General features: G+C 42.3%; 1 protein-coding gene and 1 long non-coding RNA gene across 6 annotated transcripts in view; one reads left to right on the plus strand and one right to left on the minus strand.

The window, feature by feature from the left end:
- RMI2 (RecQ mediated genome instability 2) overlaps positions 1–21,272 on the minus strand; it is a 56,063-nt gene that overhangs the window by 22,006 nt on the left and 12,785 nt on the right. For 3 of the 5 annotated variants that reach the window (XM_075105283.1, XM_075105281.1, XM_075105282.1), the window contains exons 3-6: positions 19,164–19,407; positions 5,168–11,905; positions 3,986–4,053; positions 3,762–3,846 (exon numbers count right to left, since the gene is read on the minus strand). In XM_075105283.1, the coding sequence (XP_074961384.1) occupies positions 3,787–3,846; positions 3,986–4,053; positions 5,168–5,633 (594 nt within the window). In that variant the 5' untranslated portion in view covers positions 5,634–11,905; positions 19,164–19,407 and the 3' untranslated portion in view covers positions 3,762–3,786. Of the gene's footprint in view, positions 1–2,762; positions 4,054–5,167; positions 11,906–19,163; positions 19,408–21,272 lie in introns of those variants that run through there. The other 2 variants (XM_075105280.1, XM_075105279.1) reach the window with 2 other exon arrangements.
- LOC142062627 (uncharacterized) lies at positions 5,350–17,664 on the plus strand. Its single transcript, XR_012662516.1, has 4 exons — positions 5,350–5,672; positions 8,665–8,740; positions 12,261–12,282; positions 12,918–17,664. It is a non-coding gene; the product is annotated as an uncharacterized LOC142062627 (long non-coding RNA).

The following is a 21,272-nucleotide window of genomic DNA, read 5'->3' on the forward strand; positions in this document are numbered from 1 at the left end:
CTGACCACATCAGCAGTAAGTATTGCATCAGACCAGTAACAGCAGTCTGTATAACTTTTATACAGAAACCATTTATACAGAACAGGACTACCAGAATAATGATCTGGGGGACAGATAAGGAAAGAAAAAAACCAAGCCCCACCATTTTTCAATACCTTGTTCATAATTTGAGTCTGGCAGTGATTCATAGCTTTCATGAATAAAGTCAGGTCTCCAATTTTTGTACTGGCAGCTATGCCTTTCCTGTGTGCCACACTGACTACTGGTGGTAGTGGAAAGGCAATCTCTTTTTCATGCCTGTTCATAAAATAACTCACAACAAACATGCAGAGTTTGTCACAGGTCAAGAGGTTCTTCAAATGAACTTTGTAAAACCTTTAAGGACCCAAGCAGCTTCCCTGCCTGCAGACACATTCCTCCAGGCAAGTGTGCCAAGACACGGCAATGACTCAGTGCAAAAAGCATCCCTCAAGCCAACTAAAATATGTTGGTGATTCCTTACGGATGTGATCCTCCAGGAATCATCCCCTTGGCAGGATTTGATTGAATAATTTCTCAGGTCGAGCCTTCAGTTTCAGTATTTCAAAACTGGCAGTTTTTCTCTGCACTACCCCTAGCTTTATCAGGACTGCACTGGTAGTATACAACTACTGATAATACCACACATTTTAGAACACCTTGACTGAAGCAATCTGAAACGTTTATGCTTCAGATGAAGGTAATGCTGTACACAAACTATGTCGTACTATGGAAAATGCACGAAATACATTGAATAGCTCATGGGTCTACAAGTCACACAATATAAATGGCTCTGATGTTACCTCCCGGCTCGCTGGAGACCAGGAACTTCTGCATCTGTAACTCATGCTGATCAGAGCAGTCTGAACACACCCACCCACACCCAGCTGTCCTTGCAGGAGCGTGGAGACCTTAGGTCATTCTTCCAAGTGTGAGTATTTTTAGTGCCTACAATTCACGTTCAACGTGCCCTTTATAGAGGTCATATACAGAAACTCCAGATCTGCAAAGTCCAGGCATTTATGCATACCATGCAAACTCTTACGCCCCAGAACTTAGTAGCAAAATTGAGGTTTTGAGGATCTATCATAGGCTGAGAAAGTTTGAAATACACAGGGCCTCATATTTCTACCAGCTGAGTTCTCCAGATACTGGTATGTGCGCTGAGATAAATCCAGATTTGTTCCAGTTATGACCAAGCTAACAGAGTGCACAGAAGCCTCCCTGCAATCTACAGCTATTCTCCTGCCCTTTTCAAGGTCCAAATACCAAGCACTCTTAGAACAAGAGCCCAGCTTTGACCTCCCTGTCCACAAGATGAGTCTAGAGAAGCCCCTCACCCTGTAACTTTTCAGTCACATGCTCTGCTGTACAACAAAGTCAAACAAACCCACATTCTACTGTGGAACTGCAGACACGAGTCAAAATGTGGAAAAGGGAGAATTCCCACTACCTAGTGGAGCCCCACAGTGCTGAACTCCTTGCAGAGCTGTGCTGAGCTGCCCCAGGAGTGAGCCTGGGAAAACGAAAGATGAGGCACTTCAGCCCAACCCTTAAACCTAGGTGGTACAGAAGCCACCGACAGTCATAAGCAGCACCAGCCACTCATTAGGTAAAGTACAGCTAAACTCCAAGCCAAAGCAATCACTAGAAGTATTCTGTTTAGAAGCTTGACGTTCAACTTTGCTAAAGGCGTCTTTTGCTTTGAGTTCCCAGGAAAGCACTTTTTAATGTAAACTGTCATAAAAGCATCCATTCTTGGCTTTAAATCCCTTAAAAATTACAGTTTTATGCATGTAATTGCAGGTCTTTCTGAAGCACTACTTCACTTCAGCAGCAGATCTCCTTCCAATCAACATTTATAGATTTGTACTGATCAAGTATGGGAAACTTGCAGGGGGTAGGGGTGGGGGGCATGGAACTAGAGTTTATGTCTGGCTTTTCAGTGAGTTCAAGTGTACTGTACAGAGCCAGAGACATACTGTAATACCCTAAATCAAGCAATGAAGAGATCTAGATCTTATTATGCTTGGAATTGACTGTTAGCAAGTTGAGCAAAGAAACCCCAGATGCTTTGACTCATGAGCCTCTGGATGGGAAAGAGGCAAAGAAATGCTCTACAAATCCAATCCAGCCCTACGTAAATACAATCCAATCCTATATAAACACAACTTTTCAGACGCATTCAGTGAATATGCATCACTGCTGCATGGATTAATAGTAGTTTCACTCCTAACAGCCACTACGTTGTGCACCCGCCACTATGTGTGACAGGGGCCACAAGCCGTTCTTAATTCTGCCATAAATTTACTGACACTAGCAAGGATGCAGCAGACCTTTTAGCTCATTACTTGCAGGGGTTTACTGCCTAGTTAAAAAGCATCGCAAGGTGAACTTACTTGGAATGAGCTTCAGGTTCGTGGCATAAAAAACATTCAGAGAGAAAAGTTATCTATCGCTAGATAAAAACAGTTGCCAGCCAATATGCTGACCATGCAGATCATTTCCAAAAGGCTATAGCATTCCACAAGTGGATTTTTTCCCAGCATTAAAAATAATAAATAAACACAGACTGCCAAAATCCTGAATGTGTTTGTGTTTTGGCATTTCATGAGCAGGGTCTCAGAACACAGGATGTCAATTATACATCTGCCTCTGATGTGGTCTGGTTTGGAATAGTAAACACAAGGCTGGAATTATACTCTGAAATCCAGCCCTTAATCTGTAATGATCTCATTTAAAGATCTACTTAAAAGACAGTATTTAATTTCCATATACTTTGAAAACATAATCCCACAATTTTAAAATTTAGTTACCACCACTTGATTCTTGTCTTACATTGTACAGAGTCTCTCCCCTTCCTATATGCATTCCTAATTAACTTAACCATATTGCTGGACAATATAGTCCGAAACTACAAAGCCATACCACACAGATAATGCAATGTTTTCTTTAGGACTCAAATTCTTCTTAGACAAGAGGGGAAATAAGATTAGTGATAGTTCTGCTTTCCAAAGGTTTTTTGATTTCATAGTTTGGTTTTTTTTTCCCAGGAGGAGCAAAGAAACATAAAAATAAAATCTACGTAAGAATGACTTAACTAAAAATAGCATACATTGGAAGAAGAAAGGAAACCTTCAAAGAGAAAAATGCACTTAAGCACAGCGAGCTTGCTTCATGAGGTGGTAAAAGTATTTGCATCTTGAACCTGGACAGCCTATTCCAAGGAATCCTGCATTGCATCTTTTCAGTTAATTTCACTTCAGTGGAACACATAGAATATTACTGTACCACTTTCAGTATTTCAGAAACACAGAAACCAGAGAGGTATTTAAGTACGAGACTCTGCTTACAGTTAGAAAGAAACATCAGTCTTACAAGTAGAGCTTACTGACATGGTTATTACTGAAAGAGAAAACACAGGCAAAGATGTTATTTCCAACCACAATATAAATGGACTGAAACACATTTTGCCTTCATTCCACGTATCGAGTTCACCCTGGTGACACGAGTTCTGTGCAGCTCTTGCTGCCAAGAATACACTGCTATAGGAATGACTATCTAAACACATGATCCTAGAAACAGCGACTAACATATATAGAAACATGTAGTATTCTTGATAGTGTAGACATGTTACTCAGAAAGCATCAAATAAGTGTTTCTCAAATACGTTGGTATAAAAGCAGACTGTAAAAGAGAACATTGTGATTATTATCAGCTATGCACAGATCCCTCCACTTAACTCTGAGCCCGACTTCTCTCTTCGGTTTACTCCAAGAGTGACTGGCGGTCATTTGAAGCCACAAATACACAGAATGGCCCAATGCTCTGCACCAAAAAAAAAAAAAAGTATATTTCCAATTATTTTACACAGAAGAAAAAGTATCTAGGGGATGATTCTGTGCAAATCCTCCACTTCAAGGCTCCACATATTCTTATGCACAGGGTTTTCAGAAAGATCTGTCACCTTTATTGCTCGAAGAACAGGCTCAGGACTGCAGGACCGCACCACACCCATCACCATCACATACTTCCCTGAAAAAACAAACAAACATGAAATTTAATTAACCCTTGTATTTTCATTTTATTCGTCATTCAGAAAGCCAGCCGAGTAGTTAAACAGTTTGAATTAAAGCTCCCAGGACTTCCAAGAAGTATCAATGAATTACAATTGCATAGCACTAAATTTCAGAAAAAGGCTTCATTATCCATACAACTATTTTAAAAGTAGATTTTAATAGATTTTCACATACATTAAGAGTCAAAATTAGTACACAATTCCTCCTTCTGCCGTACAAGTAGAGGGAGGACAAGTCAGAGACCGACAATTAAGCAATGTGGCTCTTTTGTACCACAATTCCTGCAACACTGCAGTTCAGCACTTCTCCAGTTGTCCTCTCTGCAGCACTCCAGATTGATTATACATTTCCTGTAACTGTAGAGAACTGAGAACAGGCCCTATCCTTACTGGAACTCATATGGGAAGGCAGCATAAGTCTTCGTAATGACTGCCACAAACACACGCCCCTGCTGCAGCACACGCTGCTCCTTGTGTGACTGCTACAGCAGCACAGCTGTTTCAGGATGCCTCGTCTATGAGTGATGGTGCATATGAAAGCATGCCCCCTCTGCAACTGCGCAAGCTCAGCATGCCCCCCGACACATACTTGACACAGAGGCAAGACCCGTTCTTAACATCCCACGCAGCCAGCGGGGATGCAGGCCTGCAAGAGCCTCCTGCCCTCAGGCAACGGGAGCATGCAGCACCCCTGTGCAGGAAGCACCGCTACGTTCGTGGGCACGAGATGATGCCGCGTGCCACGGCCCACGCTGCGGGCGAGAGCGCGCTCGGCCGCCCGCACTCCCCCGCACCCCCCGGAGCGCGCCGTGCACCCACGGCCGCAGCACGGCCGCAGGGGCTGTGCGCGGGACCCTGCGTGTGGCCACCCCACCCCGTGTGCCTGTCCCGCCCGGGAGCGACGCCTGCCGCGGGCCCCTGCGGCCGGAGGGGGGCTACCCGACGGGCGCCAGCACGGAATCTACGGAATTACTTTAAAATAAATATGGGGAGAAAAAGCGCCCCGCAACACGCGGGGGGAGCCCCCCACCCCCGGGGGCCACTCAATGCCCGCCCCCCACCGGCCGGTACCTGCGCTGAGGCAGGGCCGCCCTTTGGGAACCTCCTCCACCCCCAGCACGGTGAAGGTGCCGCTGCCGTCCTGCAGCCGGGCCGAGCCGCCGCGCCCGCCGCCCCGCTCCACCTCCAGCACGGTGCCCTGCATCCAGACGGCCCGCAGGCTCAGCGGCGCCCGGCCCGCCTCCGCCCGGGACAGCTGCCATGTCCCGCTGGCGCCCCGCACCGCCCCCCGCAGCTGGGCGGCCAGCACCTTCACCGGCGGCCCCGGCGCGGGCCCAGCCATCCTGTCGCGCCGGGAAGCGCCCGGCCAGGGCGGGCCTGAGGCGGCTGAGGGGACGCCAGTGCCCGCGGCGCGCAGCCGCTGAGGGAGGGAAAGGGCGGGAAGCGGCGCGCGGCCCGACCCGCCCCGGCGGTGGGCGTTCGCGGCGCCTCGGCGGCCACTTGAGGGGTCGGGCGCCGCGGCGCCGCCATCGGGCATGGGACGGGGGAAGACGGAGATCAGCCTCAGAGCTCGGCGGTAAGCCTCGGGTCGCGGAGGCAACGGCAGGCGACCGGCTGTGTCACTTTAAAATAAAGATTGGTAGTCGCAGCCTGCTTGTTTGTGCGTGGTGTTGAGCGGTGCCCCGCGCCGCTTTGCTTCACTGTCACATAAAGAGCGGCTTTCACAGTGACTCTGCGGCCCGTCACCGCCGCTCTGTCAGCGATAAACCACTCACCTGATGAGGCAGCACAACCGCCCTGTTCCCCAGAACTGGAGGCGCCACCTCCCACAACCAGCCCATCCGGTGCCGAGTTTTCTGTGTTAAAGGCAAAAAGGACTTACATGGATAATAACGTAGTTGGCAGAGGCGTGCTATTTTTGATGTCAGTTGCAAACGAGAAGTTACTCCCAAGTGGTTTATCTGCTCCCTACAAGCCACCCATGCACAGCTGCTCCACTGGCTGTAATTTGTGACTCGGACAAAAAAAGTGCGATTCACCAGCCAGCCCTGGGCTAGCACCTCCCCTCCTCCACCAATGATAATTTAAGAGCCTCTCCAGAGTTTTAGACTAGCTGGTTGTCATTTCACCCGAATTAATCCAGGATTGACTTCTTTATGTGCAAAAACTACTGTAAGATCTGATTCAATGGTTTAGTTTGAGCAGAAAATACGTCTTGCTGTGTCTCAATTTCATCACCCTGCACACTGGCTTCTGCTCTTTGCCCCCATCCCAGGGTTACCCTAGTGTAAGACTCGCCTACACCTCCTTCCAGGCTGTTGGAGCCATCCCAGATATTTTCCCAAAGTATTTCTTCACTACTTAGCAAGAAATGATCATTTAATATTTACTGTTTAGTTGATGAAGATCCTCCAGTTCTGTGAGAAAAAAGAAAATGCACATGCTGTTTTTCTCAGGGATGCTTTCCGGATATCTTTTTATTGTATATACTTATGTGGAAATCTGGATCATAATGCACTGAAAGTATAGACAGCTTCAAGCTGGGAGACTTAGTAATTCCAAGGCCTTTAGGAATTTATTTGCTGTCTGTTTATATTACAGAAGGACTATTTTGCTTTGCTGCAATCTGAAATCTTTGATATGTTGTGGTTTCCTTTGGGTGGGTGGGTTGACATTTAATTTAGAAAATAAGCCAAGAAATAAGCTAATGGAAAAACAGGAGAACAAAACAAAGAAAAAGAAAAGAATCAGGAAAATTAAGTGAACGGATTCCTCAATTTCACAAGTTTTGTGTTACCTATAAAAGTTCAAAATGGGTGAAAATAACATAGAGAACTGACACCCCTGCAATCATTCTTCTTTAAAGCATGTTTTGTTCCCCATTTAGATAGCCAGTTACTTTATTTTAAAAATCCAGTTTTGTTCTGGGTAGCAAAATACATCAAAAGAGCTTTTTTTTCTACTCACCCATCATGTTATGAATTATTTATTCAGCATACCTTTTTTTTCCAGAGATATTTTCTGTTTAGAGACATTCTGTAAATGGGACTTTGTTCCTTTTGTAGTGTAAGGAAGCAGTTAACTTTGTTGCCATTTACAGTAAGAATAAAAGGTAATATTGGTAATAACAATAAAAACACTGACATCTAAGCACAATACAGAATCATGTAATCTGGCAATCAAATCATATGGCTTACAGGAATAGAAAGACATTATATGGTTACTGTATATGAATGCAAAATTTGAGCGAGGCTCACAGGAGAAGAATATTTGTAATTTATGCCCCTAAACTGCAGTCACTTGACAGCATCAATATTTAGTTCCACATAAATAAGGTAACTGTGCCAAATATTGATAAAAGTATTGTATTCCTATTTGTTACAGTATAATAGGAGGGTCTAATGCTTATTAAGCCATTAAATCCATAGATGAAGGCAAGACCCCTACAAGAGTATAATCTGCTAGAGAGACTAAAGGTCCCTTTTAAAAGATTTTCCTTGAAGAAACTGTGTTAATGAGAAGGGCAGAAGCACTGGTGATCTGCACCAAGAAATGGATTTGTTTTCCTAAACCAGAAAATCCTTATCTTTCAGTAAAAAGCAGTTATACTGAACTATTTGCAAAGGTCTTATTGAAGACCTGGCTCAGCTCAGCGTGGAGACATGTTCTGCAGCTGCAGGAAAAATGCCTGATGCCTCAACAGGCTGTTTTGCTGGAGATGATCCCACACCGATCATCCTCTAATTTAAGGGTAGCAGAGGAATCTCAGCACACAGTTGGAAAAGGCAACAAGTTGGTGGCTGACAGGCTGTAAATTACACTGGATTAAACTTGAGCACATCTTCTGAGAGCACACTGGGTGAAACAGAGTTTTGGTTTGCATGGATTAAAAAGAGGGAATCAATCATCTTCTGCCTGCTACAACATGTGCCTTTCTACAAAGCAGTCTTCAAGGACATTATTCCTCACGTGGACGTGGACATGCACATGACATGCTGTCACAGTATGGGTAAGAAAAGGTCAGACTACACATAGATAAAATAGTCCAGAGGTAGCAGCAGCCAGGTCTCCCTCAATTACTCTAGCACTGTTTTGTTGATATGGTGTCAAGAGAACTTAGAAAAGAAATTAACCCTAGATCTCCATGAAAAGAGATTTCCAAAGAAGCAGCAACTTGAAATTTTCTGTCCAGCTCATACATTTTTACACTCTCACTGACAGTACTACTTAAAATGGAAGCAATTCTCTGCTCCCCTAATTTTGGTAAAAGGCTGGTATTACACAATCAGAAAAATCCTTCTCTGCCTTGGCCAGAAATTCTGATATTTTACAGACTTTCATCCTACACAAGAGTTTTAAAACAGATCCCTCTCCCAGCCCATTAGTTAATGTGTACAGAAAAGCTTCTTTGGTTTTATCTCTCTGTTTCTCTTTTGTAGTACTGAGAAGTCACTAACCAGACTTCAAAAAAAGTAATGGTTTGTTTTAATTTTTTTTTTAATCCAAGTAATCAAGATTATTTTTTGCATATATATTTTAGTATTTTTTAATTTTATTTTTCAAAACAGGGCCACTTGGAAGGTCCACAGATGAATGGAAGAAAAGTCATGAAGCGTGGAGCTGATAAATACATGGATCATAATGGTAATGTCAGAATGGCCCACAAATCTCCATAAAACAGACACTATAGAAAAACTTGTCAGCAGCAGCCCAGAAGCTCAAATGATTTGAGTGTGATGGGGACAGGCCCACGGCAGCTCTCCACCTACTCTGTTCTGCAACATGCTGACAGGTGCTGCTCTGTGTTAGCATCTCTTTCAGACAGTGGATTGCCCACGATCACAGAGTAAACTGCAAAGTGATATGATTGTCTTTTATATACTCCTTTGGTAAAAGGAAGAAGCTACAGGAGCTAAGTGTAACAGAAGCAGGATAAGAAAACAATACTTACTAAAAATGCATTACTCCATAAGTGGGAAGAGGGTTCTGAGACAAACTGTCTTCCTTTCCCTGGTATTCATATGAAACTTCACTGAAGGACAACTTTTAGCACAGACAAGAACTGCCAAGTTTCACCTTTAAGAGATCTATCCTAGTTTACACCTATTTCCTTATACTGCACACAGAACTATATGAAACAATCCCAAGAATATAAAATTCAATTTTTTCCTGATGTTTGGTTTGTACTGCATAAAAGATGCAATGTAGACATGCTGACATGCTGGATGAAGTCTGGAAAAACATCCTCATCCTTCAGGTTGTTTTTTTTTTAGTCTACCTCATTATCACTGAATTTAATTAATTATTTGAAATTAATGGCTCACTGGGTGGAAATTAATGGGTTGAAAGTCAGTCATATTTGCATCCCTAACTTGAACTTCTGCTGCTTGTAATTTATGCTTTGGGACTGATCCGGCTGGCATATGGATGCTAAGCTATATTCAACCAGCAATTTCAAAAGACCTGGAGCCAGGCGAGTAATCTGCTGAAAGAGGAAAACTCCAGGGGCAACTTGCCAAAGTTTTAGTTAGCAGGTATCTCAGAATAAGTCACGTTTTAGAAGTGACTTGGCAGGTAAATGTGAGCGACAGACATCATAATGCTATTATGAACAACAAGTCTGGCCTCTCCCACAGGGTTGTCAAAACTGCATGGCAGTCACTCTATCATGAACTAACTTTTGTGGCAAATGCTATCAAGTAAAGCATCAGCAAGGCACCCTCTCACGCTTTTTTTCTTAGGAACCTAGTACAGCTGCTGTACATTGCATGTTAGCATATGCTCAGTGGAATCAGTAGAGGATTGTGGCAAGAGTTGTCCCGCAGCTGCCAGGAGTTGACAGCTGCACCCAGTCTGTGGCAGAAGAAAAACAGCATCTGGCTCAGGCACCTCCTCAGAGAGGGTGGAAACCTTAGCGTGTACAGCCAGCCTTAACGTGAGAAATTATTTCATTGCTGTCACCAGCATGCAAACTTAACCAGTTCCTGCCACTCACCACACATCCCTACTGATGGTAGCCTACAGACTATGAAACAGTGCAATGCTCTTCGGCTTAGCTGACTCATTTCATTTCCAAAGAATATTTAGAGGAAATGCTTAGAGAGCTCCAGTTGCATTCTGCAGAAGTGGGTGTCACCTGTTTATTTTTTCCATGCTATAAATATGCTAGTATGTAACTGAAATAAATCAGCATTCTATGGAATAGGACCATAACATGATGAAAGAAAAAAAAAGGAATTAATCATAGTCTTTACTAGTATTGCTTGCTGCTCTAGAAACAGTCTGAAAATCTGGGTTCAAGATGAGCTTATTCAAACTCCTATACCAAGAAAAAAAGAACACTTTTTAAAGAGGAAATATGAATGGCATCCAAAGCATTAGATCTTTGCCCTGACTGAAGTGAAGCCAGTAGCTAGGAGACTTCAGTCGTTCAGCCTTTCTGACTTCATTTCACTTCACGAAAGAATTGGATGTTTAGGAAAAGGTTAACAGGACTGGAGACCCCCTATAACCAGCGTAAGGGAATACAGACCACAGTGTCCTCCCTTGACAGCTGCTGGCTTTGCATAGGTATACTCTGATTAGCATCATCAGCATTCAGTTCATCCAGTGGAGTGAGAGCAGACTAATCTTCCTAAAGAAAATTAATCAGAAGAGCGGGATTTTATTTTCAAAAACTTAAAATCTGAGATGTCAAATATTAGAAGTATACATAGAGGCCAGTAAGTCTGAGAAGTTACAGCCATTCCAGAGCATGCACTGGTAGAGTCCTGCAATATTCAAGGTCTGCTCAAAGATTCATGAAATAGATTTCTGGTGCTTAATAGGGAGAGACTTTTACTGATAGTCAAATTTTCAAGCAGGCAAGATCTTTCTCAGGTTCAATCAAAGAGACAATCTCTCCCTACGAGCCTTATCTTGTTTAAACAGAAAACATCACAGCTACATCATCACCAATCAAGGTAATTTGAAATGAATAAGATGTTAGAGCAGGATTAAAAGGAGTTCAAAGTTTTAACATGACTCAGGAATTTTATATCAGTCTTACACTTGGCACACACCAGCATTCATTCAGAGAAAACCTTTTGGAAGTTTAAGACTAACATCAAGCTACTTGAAGAGTAAAGTTTGAGGTGAGCCTCCAAGAGTTCATAGGGAGCCAGAGAGGAGAAAGCCCACATCTCTGTTGCTGTGTGAGGGAGTATTTTGCAGAGCCTTCAGGAGACAGAGATTTGATAGCAGGTTTGGTGGCAGCTCACACAGCCAAGCAGATCAGTCAGTTGTTTTCTAGTTGCTGAAAACTTGTGTGAAAAGTGAATACTCCTCACTATTCCCTATGCTTTAGCCAATATTTTTTATTTGTATTCCCATGGACTATCACCTAAGACACAGATGTGGTGACTGTCCTTAACTAACCAAATTCTGCACTGAGATTAGAGAGTCTCCATGTAAAATGGCTGTATCTATTTTCTAAGAGGCTGTGACTAAAGCTTTGCCCATGTGATTGCTCGAGGATGCTTGACAAAAAGGAATCCTGCACTAGACACAGGGCACTAGCAGCACTGGTATCCTCTTTAGAAACTGCTTTTGAGCAACTGGTCTCCTGACTTACCTGGTGCTGGCAGCAATACTGGGATGAAGAGCAGAAATGGCCTTGAATGGTAAGAATGCTGCTAAGTGCTGGGTGGGAAGGTGCCGGTATTGGTACTTCAGAAAGCAAAAGCTACAATCATAGCTGAAGGAACAGCTGGCCTTGTGCTTCTCTCAGCAGGGAAGCAGAGCATGAATTCAGATCAAACAGCTGAATGACTGAAAAAGCAAAAATCATATGAAGAGAAAATCAACAACAGTGAAACTTTTGTTTAAAGCTGCTCAAGAATAGCACTTACATGTTTTTATGTACTTACGTGGTCTGGGGCCTAAATAAGCTTGATTTTTCCATTTCTTATGTTATGGTGTGCATTTTGTAAAGCAAGGTTCAAAAACAGAAGTAGTTAGAAGCCCGGACTTAGAATGCATTTATTGCCATACCACCTACAAATAGCAACTTGGTCCCCCAGCTGCTGGCATGAATGAATGAATGTTGGCATGTACAATAGCGTTAATTTTGGATGAAAGTCACATTAGTGTATTGACTATACAAGGCCTATTTATCTCTTAACAGGTCAAAGAGAAGATATAAAATGGTAAGTAAAATCACACAATTCTTCCTAAATCAGGACATTCAATGTACAATTGCTGAAATATGTTTTTGCATTCTTAGGCTTCTTTAATTTATGAAAAATAATCAAAAGACACAAGATTGCATGAGCCAACTGGGAGACATCTCACCAGTTCAGCTTAGAAAGGCCTCTATGACTCACATGGAAATGACACATTTTAAAATATAATTTGACATTAAAATGTCACAAACTGTCTCCACCTCTTGATTTAAGTGACTTTAATCACAGGTTCTACATCTATACATCACGTTATAATAAACACTATATTGAAACTCTCTAATTAAGACCCACGACTTTCCACTAAGCCCAGAATATGCAGGGTCAAATATGAGTTTGATGGAATGAAGGTCAGACATTTGTTGCTGGCATTTGAAGTCTTGAACAACGACCACTGACAACTGATCTATGAGTACCTCATGGTACTCAGTTTCTATTAAGGTAAATATATCTACAGGTACTAAAAGATTTTCATCAGCTCATTCCAGTGAGACTCTAGACCTTGTGTTATGAACTAAACAGGAAAACAAAACAAACATACAAAGAAATTGTGAAATGAACCCACTTCAAAGGAAAATATTAAAATCACTTCTTCTGTACAGGTAACCCGACCTTTCTACTGAACCAATGGTTGTGATGAAGACTGCAGTGAGGCAACTATATAAATATTTATTTATCTGAATACACTTAAATAATTATTAATGAATTATATTAAAATATGTATTTCAATTTTTGTAGACGGCTAAAACGTACATAGTTGTGCAACACAATGGTTGTTTCTAATTGTAGCTCTATTGCCACAAAGGCTCTTCATTGCTACAAGGGGCTGCTCTATGGCAGCCCTCGAAACTAAACAACAAAACTTGGACTTGAAGTTCAAATAAGGCCAAAAAGTGACTCTTCAGTGAGTCAAAAATACTGAAGCCAAAAGCTCAGCAAGCTTTCAGCTTGTCATGAAAAGCAGCAATAAATGATAAATGCAAAACCAGTATGCCTTATTTTCAAAACCTGACGAGCCCACAAAACCAGACTTGCAGTAGTGCACTCTGTTGAAGAAGCCAACAGTGCTTGTTTATTCAAAATAGAAACTGTCAATATTTTAAGAGCCGACTAGGAGACATCAGTTCAGTGTAGATAGTGTCTAAGATTCATGCAAATGTCACATAGCATAAAGTAGCTGGACAGAACAGGTATGAAAGACAGTGTGTGCACATTTTTGCTTGCACCTTTAGAGTTTTGATGTTCCAAGCACTTATATTCAAATAATTTCAAATTTTGTACAGGAGCATTTGAAGATCTGTAGGTCTGCTACATTTGAATTGCAACAGATATGAATTTCAGGCAACAGACACTTCAGAATGGAAAAGGACGGCACACAGCCTCAGATTTGCAAGGCAAAGTACAAAGTTCGTCAGAGTACTCTGGCTGCCGGTTACAGCTTCATTTACGAGAAACTGTGCAGCGTGAAAGTGAAAGGTACAAAGTAGTTTCTTTTTTCGTATCTACATATCTCTCTAGTCTGACTATACATTACCTCGACTCTTTTAAAAGATAATACTGTGATTACTAACAAACAATCCTGACAGATGTGGGTTAGGTATTTTCATTTTCATTGTTTTCATTGATTTTAAGGCAGAGGGAGAATTGAATAGTTGAACCTACTGTTTGACAGACACCACTGATTTATTTGCATTCTGGTACCTGTGGCTCTTCCTTTGCTGGGAACTCAGTGGTGTTTCAGTCCACTGCAGACCACAAGAGCCTCTAGCGCTCACCAGTGGAGTTAAGGAGTCTGAAGCACAGTCAGTATTGTGTTCACACTGTCATTTGATGCAATCCCTTTTACCCTAATTTCTGCCAAATCAAATACTAGGGTGAACATCTGGGCAATGGCAAAAATATTCTCTAGCCCCCTTTTTTTTTCCTCCATCGAGTTTAGTTAACAGTGATTAACCACATTGATGAAGGAATTAATAGATTAGGGCAGACATTTTTCCAATGCAACTGGGCTGGCCCCAATCACTCCCCAGTTCCACTGCTCCGCCCTGCCTGGTAAAGTTAAGCATTCAGGTATATAGGTTAGATTCAGTATATATAACATGGGTAGAGTTCATAAAATACTTTGGCTAGCCCAGTTAAATTACAGTATATGCTACCTATAAAACCAGCACTACTCAGTATCAATCTACTGTTTCTTCTGACCTGGGCCCTGTTCTGAAAGGTACACAGTGCCTTCTGAGACATGCTACATACTTTAATCCTTCTTTGGTATCAGCCTGAGTAATGGTCATAAGCGACTTGCAAAATCAAGGCTGGAAGGAACAGTCCTTATTAAGGAAATCTCTAAAGTTCACAGTCACATGAGTGTTCTTTTAAATAGTGCCACATTTTACTCAAAGCTGGCAGTATTCAGTGAATCTCCCTTTTGCTTGTGGCTATTTTCCCTTCTGTTTCTTACAAATGTCACTGTACTACCCTGGATTCTGGCTGGACTTGTGATTAGCTAGGGCAAACAGAAATTCCAGCCACAGGAAACAGAACTGAAAGTAATCAGAGAATCTTTTTCATTCATCCTCTGATCTGTAAAATATATAGATGTGTTTCCTTCTAAAGGCTGCATTTCCCAGCTGTAAAACAATAAAGGTCCCTCCGCCAGTACTTCTGCGCTTTTCATCACACAGCTGTGGAGTGTTGCTAACTGATAACATTTGTAAAGAATGCTTGTAAAGTCATAAAAGAAGAAGTGTCATGAAGTTCTTAAGTCCTAAAATGGGGGGAAAGAGAAAGTTTAAGTTTCTGGTCTTGAGTTTGAAGCAGTTTGCATGTTTTGCAATGATCTCAAACTATAGTTTATGATCTGTAATCTTGCATTAAGCCCCATTAAATTCCTGGTATATGAGTAGGAAAGGGTGTACTGTTGCTTTGTTGTTTCATCAGTAAAGTTGCAGACAGATGCTTTAGGAGCAAAGCTTTTATCTTTCCTGGTAGCCATTTCTTGTGCAGGCACATACTAAAGAACAAGTTTCCATCATGGCTTTCATTTCGCTGGTTTTCAGTCACAGTTTTATATTATATGTAAATGTCTGAATATACAGCACCTCAACTTAATAGCTCTAAAGTTGTATCTTCATCTTGCAGCTCTGTATAAATGGGCAGACTGTGCATTTCAGAAGGTAAGAAATTAACAGGCTCTGCATGAAAAGGCCTCTGGAAAGTGGCAAGTCATATCCCGGGTCAGCCCTGGTCCTCCATTCCACTCCGGAAGGAGGGAGCTTCTGCCTCCTGCTCCCAGCTTTTACCAAGTGCTACAGCTTGGTTGGCCCAGTTCGGCCGCTGCAAAAGCAGGTTAGCTCTGGTCATAGAAGCACAAGATTCTGTGAATGTAGGATGAGACGTCTAGACTGCAGGCCTAGAAAACTCTGAGGTTTATCTAAGCTTGGCCAAATGCCTCAGAAGGAAGGACTGCTCCCCCCTGGTTGCAGAGCTGTCTCTGATTACCCACCGCTTGGGACTGAAGTACTTCCTGCTTACTTTTTTTTTTATTCCTCTTTTCTTCCTTCAATGTGCAGAGGCCCTGCAATAAAACTTCTCATTCAGAAGGAAAGGGAACTCTTTATTGTGCTGCAATCATAAAGCAACAGCTGACTTAAACCTGGGAGGCAATGCAGCTGCATTTCAGCAGACAGGAAATGTTGCATAGTCACAAAACCTTGCATACACAAAAACTGAGACTACTTGTATTTAACCCTCTGCCTTGTGAGTGAAGAGGTTGAGCATAAGTTCCAAACACAGGCTTCATTTTCTAACTTTCCTAGAACTCAGGGCTACTTAGACTTCTTTCTGTTCCAAACCTGTTGTTAATTTTAGCATTTATTGGCTACTACAGTATATTCTAGGAAACGTTATTTCACATTTTCATCTGAAATACAGTTACATTTAAAAAGTATTTTTTTAACATAAAACACCAATTCAGTATGTTTTTCCTTCCCTCAATTTTGCTACAGTTTGATTTTTGTGGGACAATTGTCACTACTTTTTCAAACTGAATGAAATAATAGAGCTTTGAAATAGTTCTCATCCCTTCACAGACTTCATTAGAGACATTTTCTTTAAAAGGATATCATCATCTTTTCAACCTCATCAGTTTTATCCAACAGTTTACCAATAGGTTCATTTGTGGGAATGTAGGCGTTTCAGGTTTGAATGTGGAAGATTCAGGCTCAGATCCTTTCCTGGCATAAAGAGACTCAAGGATGTGCTTGTTGAGCTCATTGTGAAATGACGACCTCACCACAAACCTATAGAAGGAAACATCCTCTGGTCTTCCCATGAACTTGCATTAGTTCACAGAAAGGCGTTCAAGAGCCATTGACCTACAGAAAGAGTGAGACTTGCCTTTAAGCCTGCAGATTGGCGCTTTGATTTGAGAGAGTTGAGCCACTGAATTCTGGCTCAGCTTCAAATACCACTTATGTAGCTTAGCTAATAACTGCTTAATGTATAATATGTAACAGCACTTAGAGGAGGCACCAGAATCAGGTGATTCCCACTCATAGGTGAGTGCTCTAGCTGTTAAGCTCCAAGTCTCTCTTGGCTAACAAATACTCCTCCTTCCCTTTCAATGAGAAGAGACCTCTACTCAGTAGTTAGGACACCTTCCAGAAAAGAAAGGAACTGAAGTTTGACTGCCCTCTTGCCGGGCAGGGACACAAATCTCACTTTTCCACATACTGAAGAGGTCTTTTACATACTAATCAGCTGCCCCAGCAACACTGTCTTGGCTTGCTCCATTTGTAAAAGGCTCTTTGAAGACCAATGTTTGAACAAGCTCAAGAGGGGAAAAAGCTTCAGACACACCTCTGTAGGCAATAGTTCCTTTCTGGCTGCATGTATGGTGTACTGGCTGCTTTGAATCTCCTTTCAAAGAAATGTAGCTCTCAAAGTGCACCACAGAGGACCATAAATGGGTCCAACACATTATCTCAGAAACTTCAAAATTTTGTTGGGAAGTGCTCAATGTTGTGACACACTTCTTTTTTGACTTCTAGCCTAATTGGTGCAAGGTCACCAGCCAGTCTGTTTCAGAGCAGGGTTTAAATCCATGTCCTAATTTAATGCTCAAGCTAATGGATTGTCTTTCCTTCCTCAGCCTATTTCCTGATAGGTAAATATAAAGCTGGTCCCTGCAAAAGGCTTTGTCATACCCAAATGACAAAGCATGGTTTAAACAGCACACAGTATTGCCTTTCACCTAGCGAACTTCCATTGTCACACTTTCAAAATAAGCAAAGCAGGTCTTTGCAGTTTGAATTGCCCTGGAAAAGCATGTGTGCTTCTTGGATTCAGACTTCTATTATTTCCTATAGAGACATATTACGCAAGTACACTCTAACTGTGTGCAGTGAGATCACTGACAAAAGATGTAAATAATACATAAGAGAGATAGTGGGGGATGAAGAGGGTGGACACTACTGAAAATGACTTGGATGATAAAATTATCAGGTGACAGGATGAATTTTCAACAGACTGACTGAATACTCATTCAAATGGAGGGATCCGAACACATTTGCAGCAACCATCCTGACTCTTCTCTAAAGCTCAGCTCATGACAGATAATGATAGATAATAATAGAAAGATAGTAATGATCTTGTGAACTCTGAGCCTGTAATTGCTTGAAAAGTAATAAGCTGGAATGCTTTTATTAGATGTCTTCAGCATGCAGGGATGAAAACATGATTTTTCTGTCCAGTAGAGGGGGCTTGGCAGTAAGTTTTCTAAACACCAAATCAAATTATTTCTTTGGAAATTAAGTAGTACTAGAATTAAATTGACTTTTATAGGAACTTGCATAATATTATAGATAAAAACAGAACTTCCTACAAACAAGATATTCAGATATAAACAGACACAATTCTAATTGAGTGTTGTTCCGGCTATCTTTGTTTCCCTTACTTTTCAGTGTGGCTTTTCTATTTCAGCAGAAAGCCCCAGCAGTTATACCTGACAGGCACCAGGCACAGTGTGCAAGTAAAGAAGTTTTTGCTCCTAATTCCTCTGAAAAGCTGAGTCCAAGTTCCTATAAAACCTGTCCCTGTAAACTACTTCATCACTTGTACAAGAAAAAAACAGAAAAGACATTGAGGTAAACTCCTGGTGGAAAGTTTTCCAAGCCACCACAAAGCTGTGTATTTGAAGGCAGGACATGTGATCCAAGTGGTCCAGGAGTTATCTAATTATGTGAGGCCACTCTGTAGTTTCAAAGAGTAGACAAAGCTCTGGATGGCCACAAGAGCCACTGGCAACCTCACAATAGGCGTGAGACCAAATACATGGATGTAATCCAAGGTGGTGGTGTACAGAAGCACATTTAAAGCTAATGCTTAGTGTTAAGTTTCACACAGTGTTACGTAAAGACAAAAGAATGACACAAATTTATCTTGAAATTAAAACAGGCTGGCTAGTCTTCTGGTAAATTCCTCTTTTTCATCATTAATTGGATTTGTCCCCCGCATACTGTTTTCTTACTTGATTGCCATTCACATAGAAAAAGGTGCAGGGAGGTACATTTGAATGCCTGGGAATTACATTCACTTTATTAATTCTGATGAATAGAATTTTACTTCATGTGTGAGTACCTGAATGGCACTGTCTAGTGCTGTTCAAAATCTGATTCTTTTATTTCTAGTGGGAACTAGCTGCCAATTCTAATGACAGATTCTGGTAAACATAATTATTTTCACCTCTGTGGCTCCAGCTTCTGGTGAAGGAAATATTGAAAATAACGATGCAGTAGAGTAACTTCAAATGAAACTCATGCCAGAGGTAGCAGAAGGTGCAAATGACTCACCACGACCAATAAGGGTGCAACACTTTCCCTTGCTGACGTGAGCGCGGGCTGTCCTGTTACACACGCAGCAGCAGTCACCTTGCAGGGATGCTGATAGGTGCAGCGCTCTGCAGCAGCCTGGGCTCTGCCTACTCACTGGCCTTGCCGGTCGTTCTGGGGAGCTCTTCTCAGAAGGCAGGATCTCAGCAGCCGCTCTGTGATTGTGGGGTACAAGAGTTGCCACCCACGTTGACCAGTAATTTTCCTTCAAAAAAGAGCACATGGGGGAGGAGGAGGATGAGAATTCTGGTCACCTGGTGAAATAAAATTATCATTTAGTGTAGATATCAGATTGTCTGATAAACTTCCTATTTGGAAGTGGATGCACTATGTACTGACATGCTATATACCACCGTATTTCTCATAGAAGAAAAGATGGGCTGTGAGGGTTACAGCAGCCCATCTGGAGTAAGGGAGATGCAGCAGGTCACTGTGTGTCCTCAGTCCCCAAACCAGCATCCCCGTTAATGGCACCAGTTCTGCTAGATGGTGATCCCTGGCCCCTCCTGCCTTTGAGTCCCCTCATCCATACCACATCTACAACACTTCCACCAATTGCTCTCAGTTCCCCCAGTCTTTGGAGCTGGTGTCCTCCACATCCTTTAGCCCACTTCTCCAAACCCATTTCAAAACCTCTCCCTTCTCTATAGAGCTGCCTTTCTTCTCACGAAATAAAAATATCCAGCCTTCCACACCAGAGCGTCCCCTCCCTGACCCAACAACCCTGGGCTATACATGCTTCCTGGGCCTTCCCCTTCTACCTGCCTGGAATCACCCCAGAGCTGCATTCTCATAACCCTCAGGCACTCTCAGCACTGCCCCTGCCTTTTGGCTCACTCCCCAGTGTCAGGTCCCCCAATGCCAGACACCCCTCAGTTCCCTTGGGCCTCTGCAATAATCTGAGCTCCTTCCTGGTACCAGCTCCTTGGGTATCCCCTCCTCTAGTGAGCTTTGTGAACACCCTGACTCCTGCTTTTCAGATGGAAGGATTTCAAAACATACCAAATCCTCCACCATTCACAGCTCTAAGAACAGCAAAAGAGGATTTGTCTGAGGGAAAAGCGACTGGGTGTCAGCTTTCATAAAGCAATACACTGCATAGCACTGCCATGCGTGTTACAGGAGAGGACTGAGGAAAAGAGAAGAAAGGTGGGCAGTTATGGGAATTTGCAAGAAAGAAAGAATCTACTTTGATGTTAATAACCTGAGTCAAAATACAAGGAGGCTGAACTTCCCAGAAAGGAAGTTCACTAACAAGGAACCACAGATAACCTTCAGATGCTAAACTGAAAACTCTGGAGGAGAAGGTAGACTTAATTCTCAGAAGAAAGACCTGTACCAAGCATACTTGGTACATCAGAGAGAGAAAGCAAGCAAAAGGCAGAGAGCACCTTGAAACTGAGAGGTATTAAACAGAAATTACAGCGAGCAATTAGAAAACATCAGGCTGGAAAGCAGAAAAAAAAAAGCAGAGAGTGGAGTAAATTTTAAACCTGGGACACTGGGATTTGTTCACACAAAGAAAGGTCAGATGGGGACAAACTTCCAGCAGTATTATGGAAGAAGCCAATAAGGAATTAGCTGGGGCTAGCAGAGGGGAGTATAATAAATTAAAAATGAAAAAAATGAGGAAAAGGACTGAACTGAAGGAAAGGAGACAGGCTAGAAATGGAAGAGGAAACAAAGACGCAACAGAATAAATATTGCATGGGATAAAGATGGAAAAAGAACAGAACAGCCCATTCTAGCTCAGCTCATGGGAACCTGCAAATCTCCCAAATCTGCTTTATTAATTGCCAACACCAAGTTTAAAGCCTTGTGGGTACAGAACATTTCACAGGGAGGGGCAGCTATCTGTGCAGGTTCAAAATGGACAAATGACAAAGGATGTACAAAAACTATGAGCCCAGAGGAGTAAGATGACTTCTGACAGCTTCAAACATAAAATATTCTAGGGCAAGTGAGACTCTAGATGCTGCTGACCTAAAAACTACTAGACATTGCTACTGCTGTTGTTTTAACAAGGGTGCAGCTTCTTCCAGCTCAGATCATCATTCCAAAGATGCTAAT

This window comes from Phalacrocorax aristotelis, chromosome 10 (assembly GCF_949628215.1).
Source record: "Phalacrocorax aristotelis chromosome 10, bGulAri2.1, whole genome shotgun sequence".
Classification (NCBI taxonomy): Eukaryota; Metazoa; Chordata; class Aves; order Suliformes; family Phalacrocoracidae; genus Phalacrocorax; species Phalacrocorax aristotelis.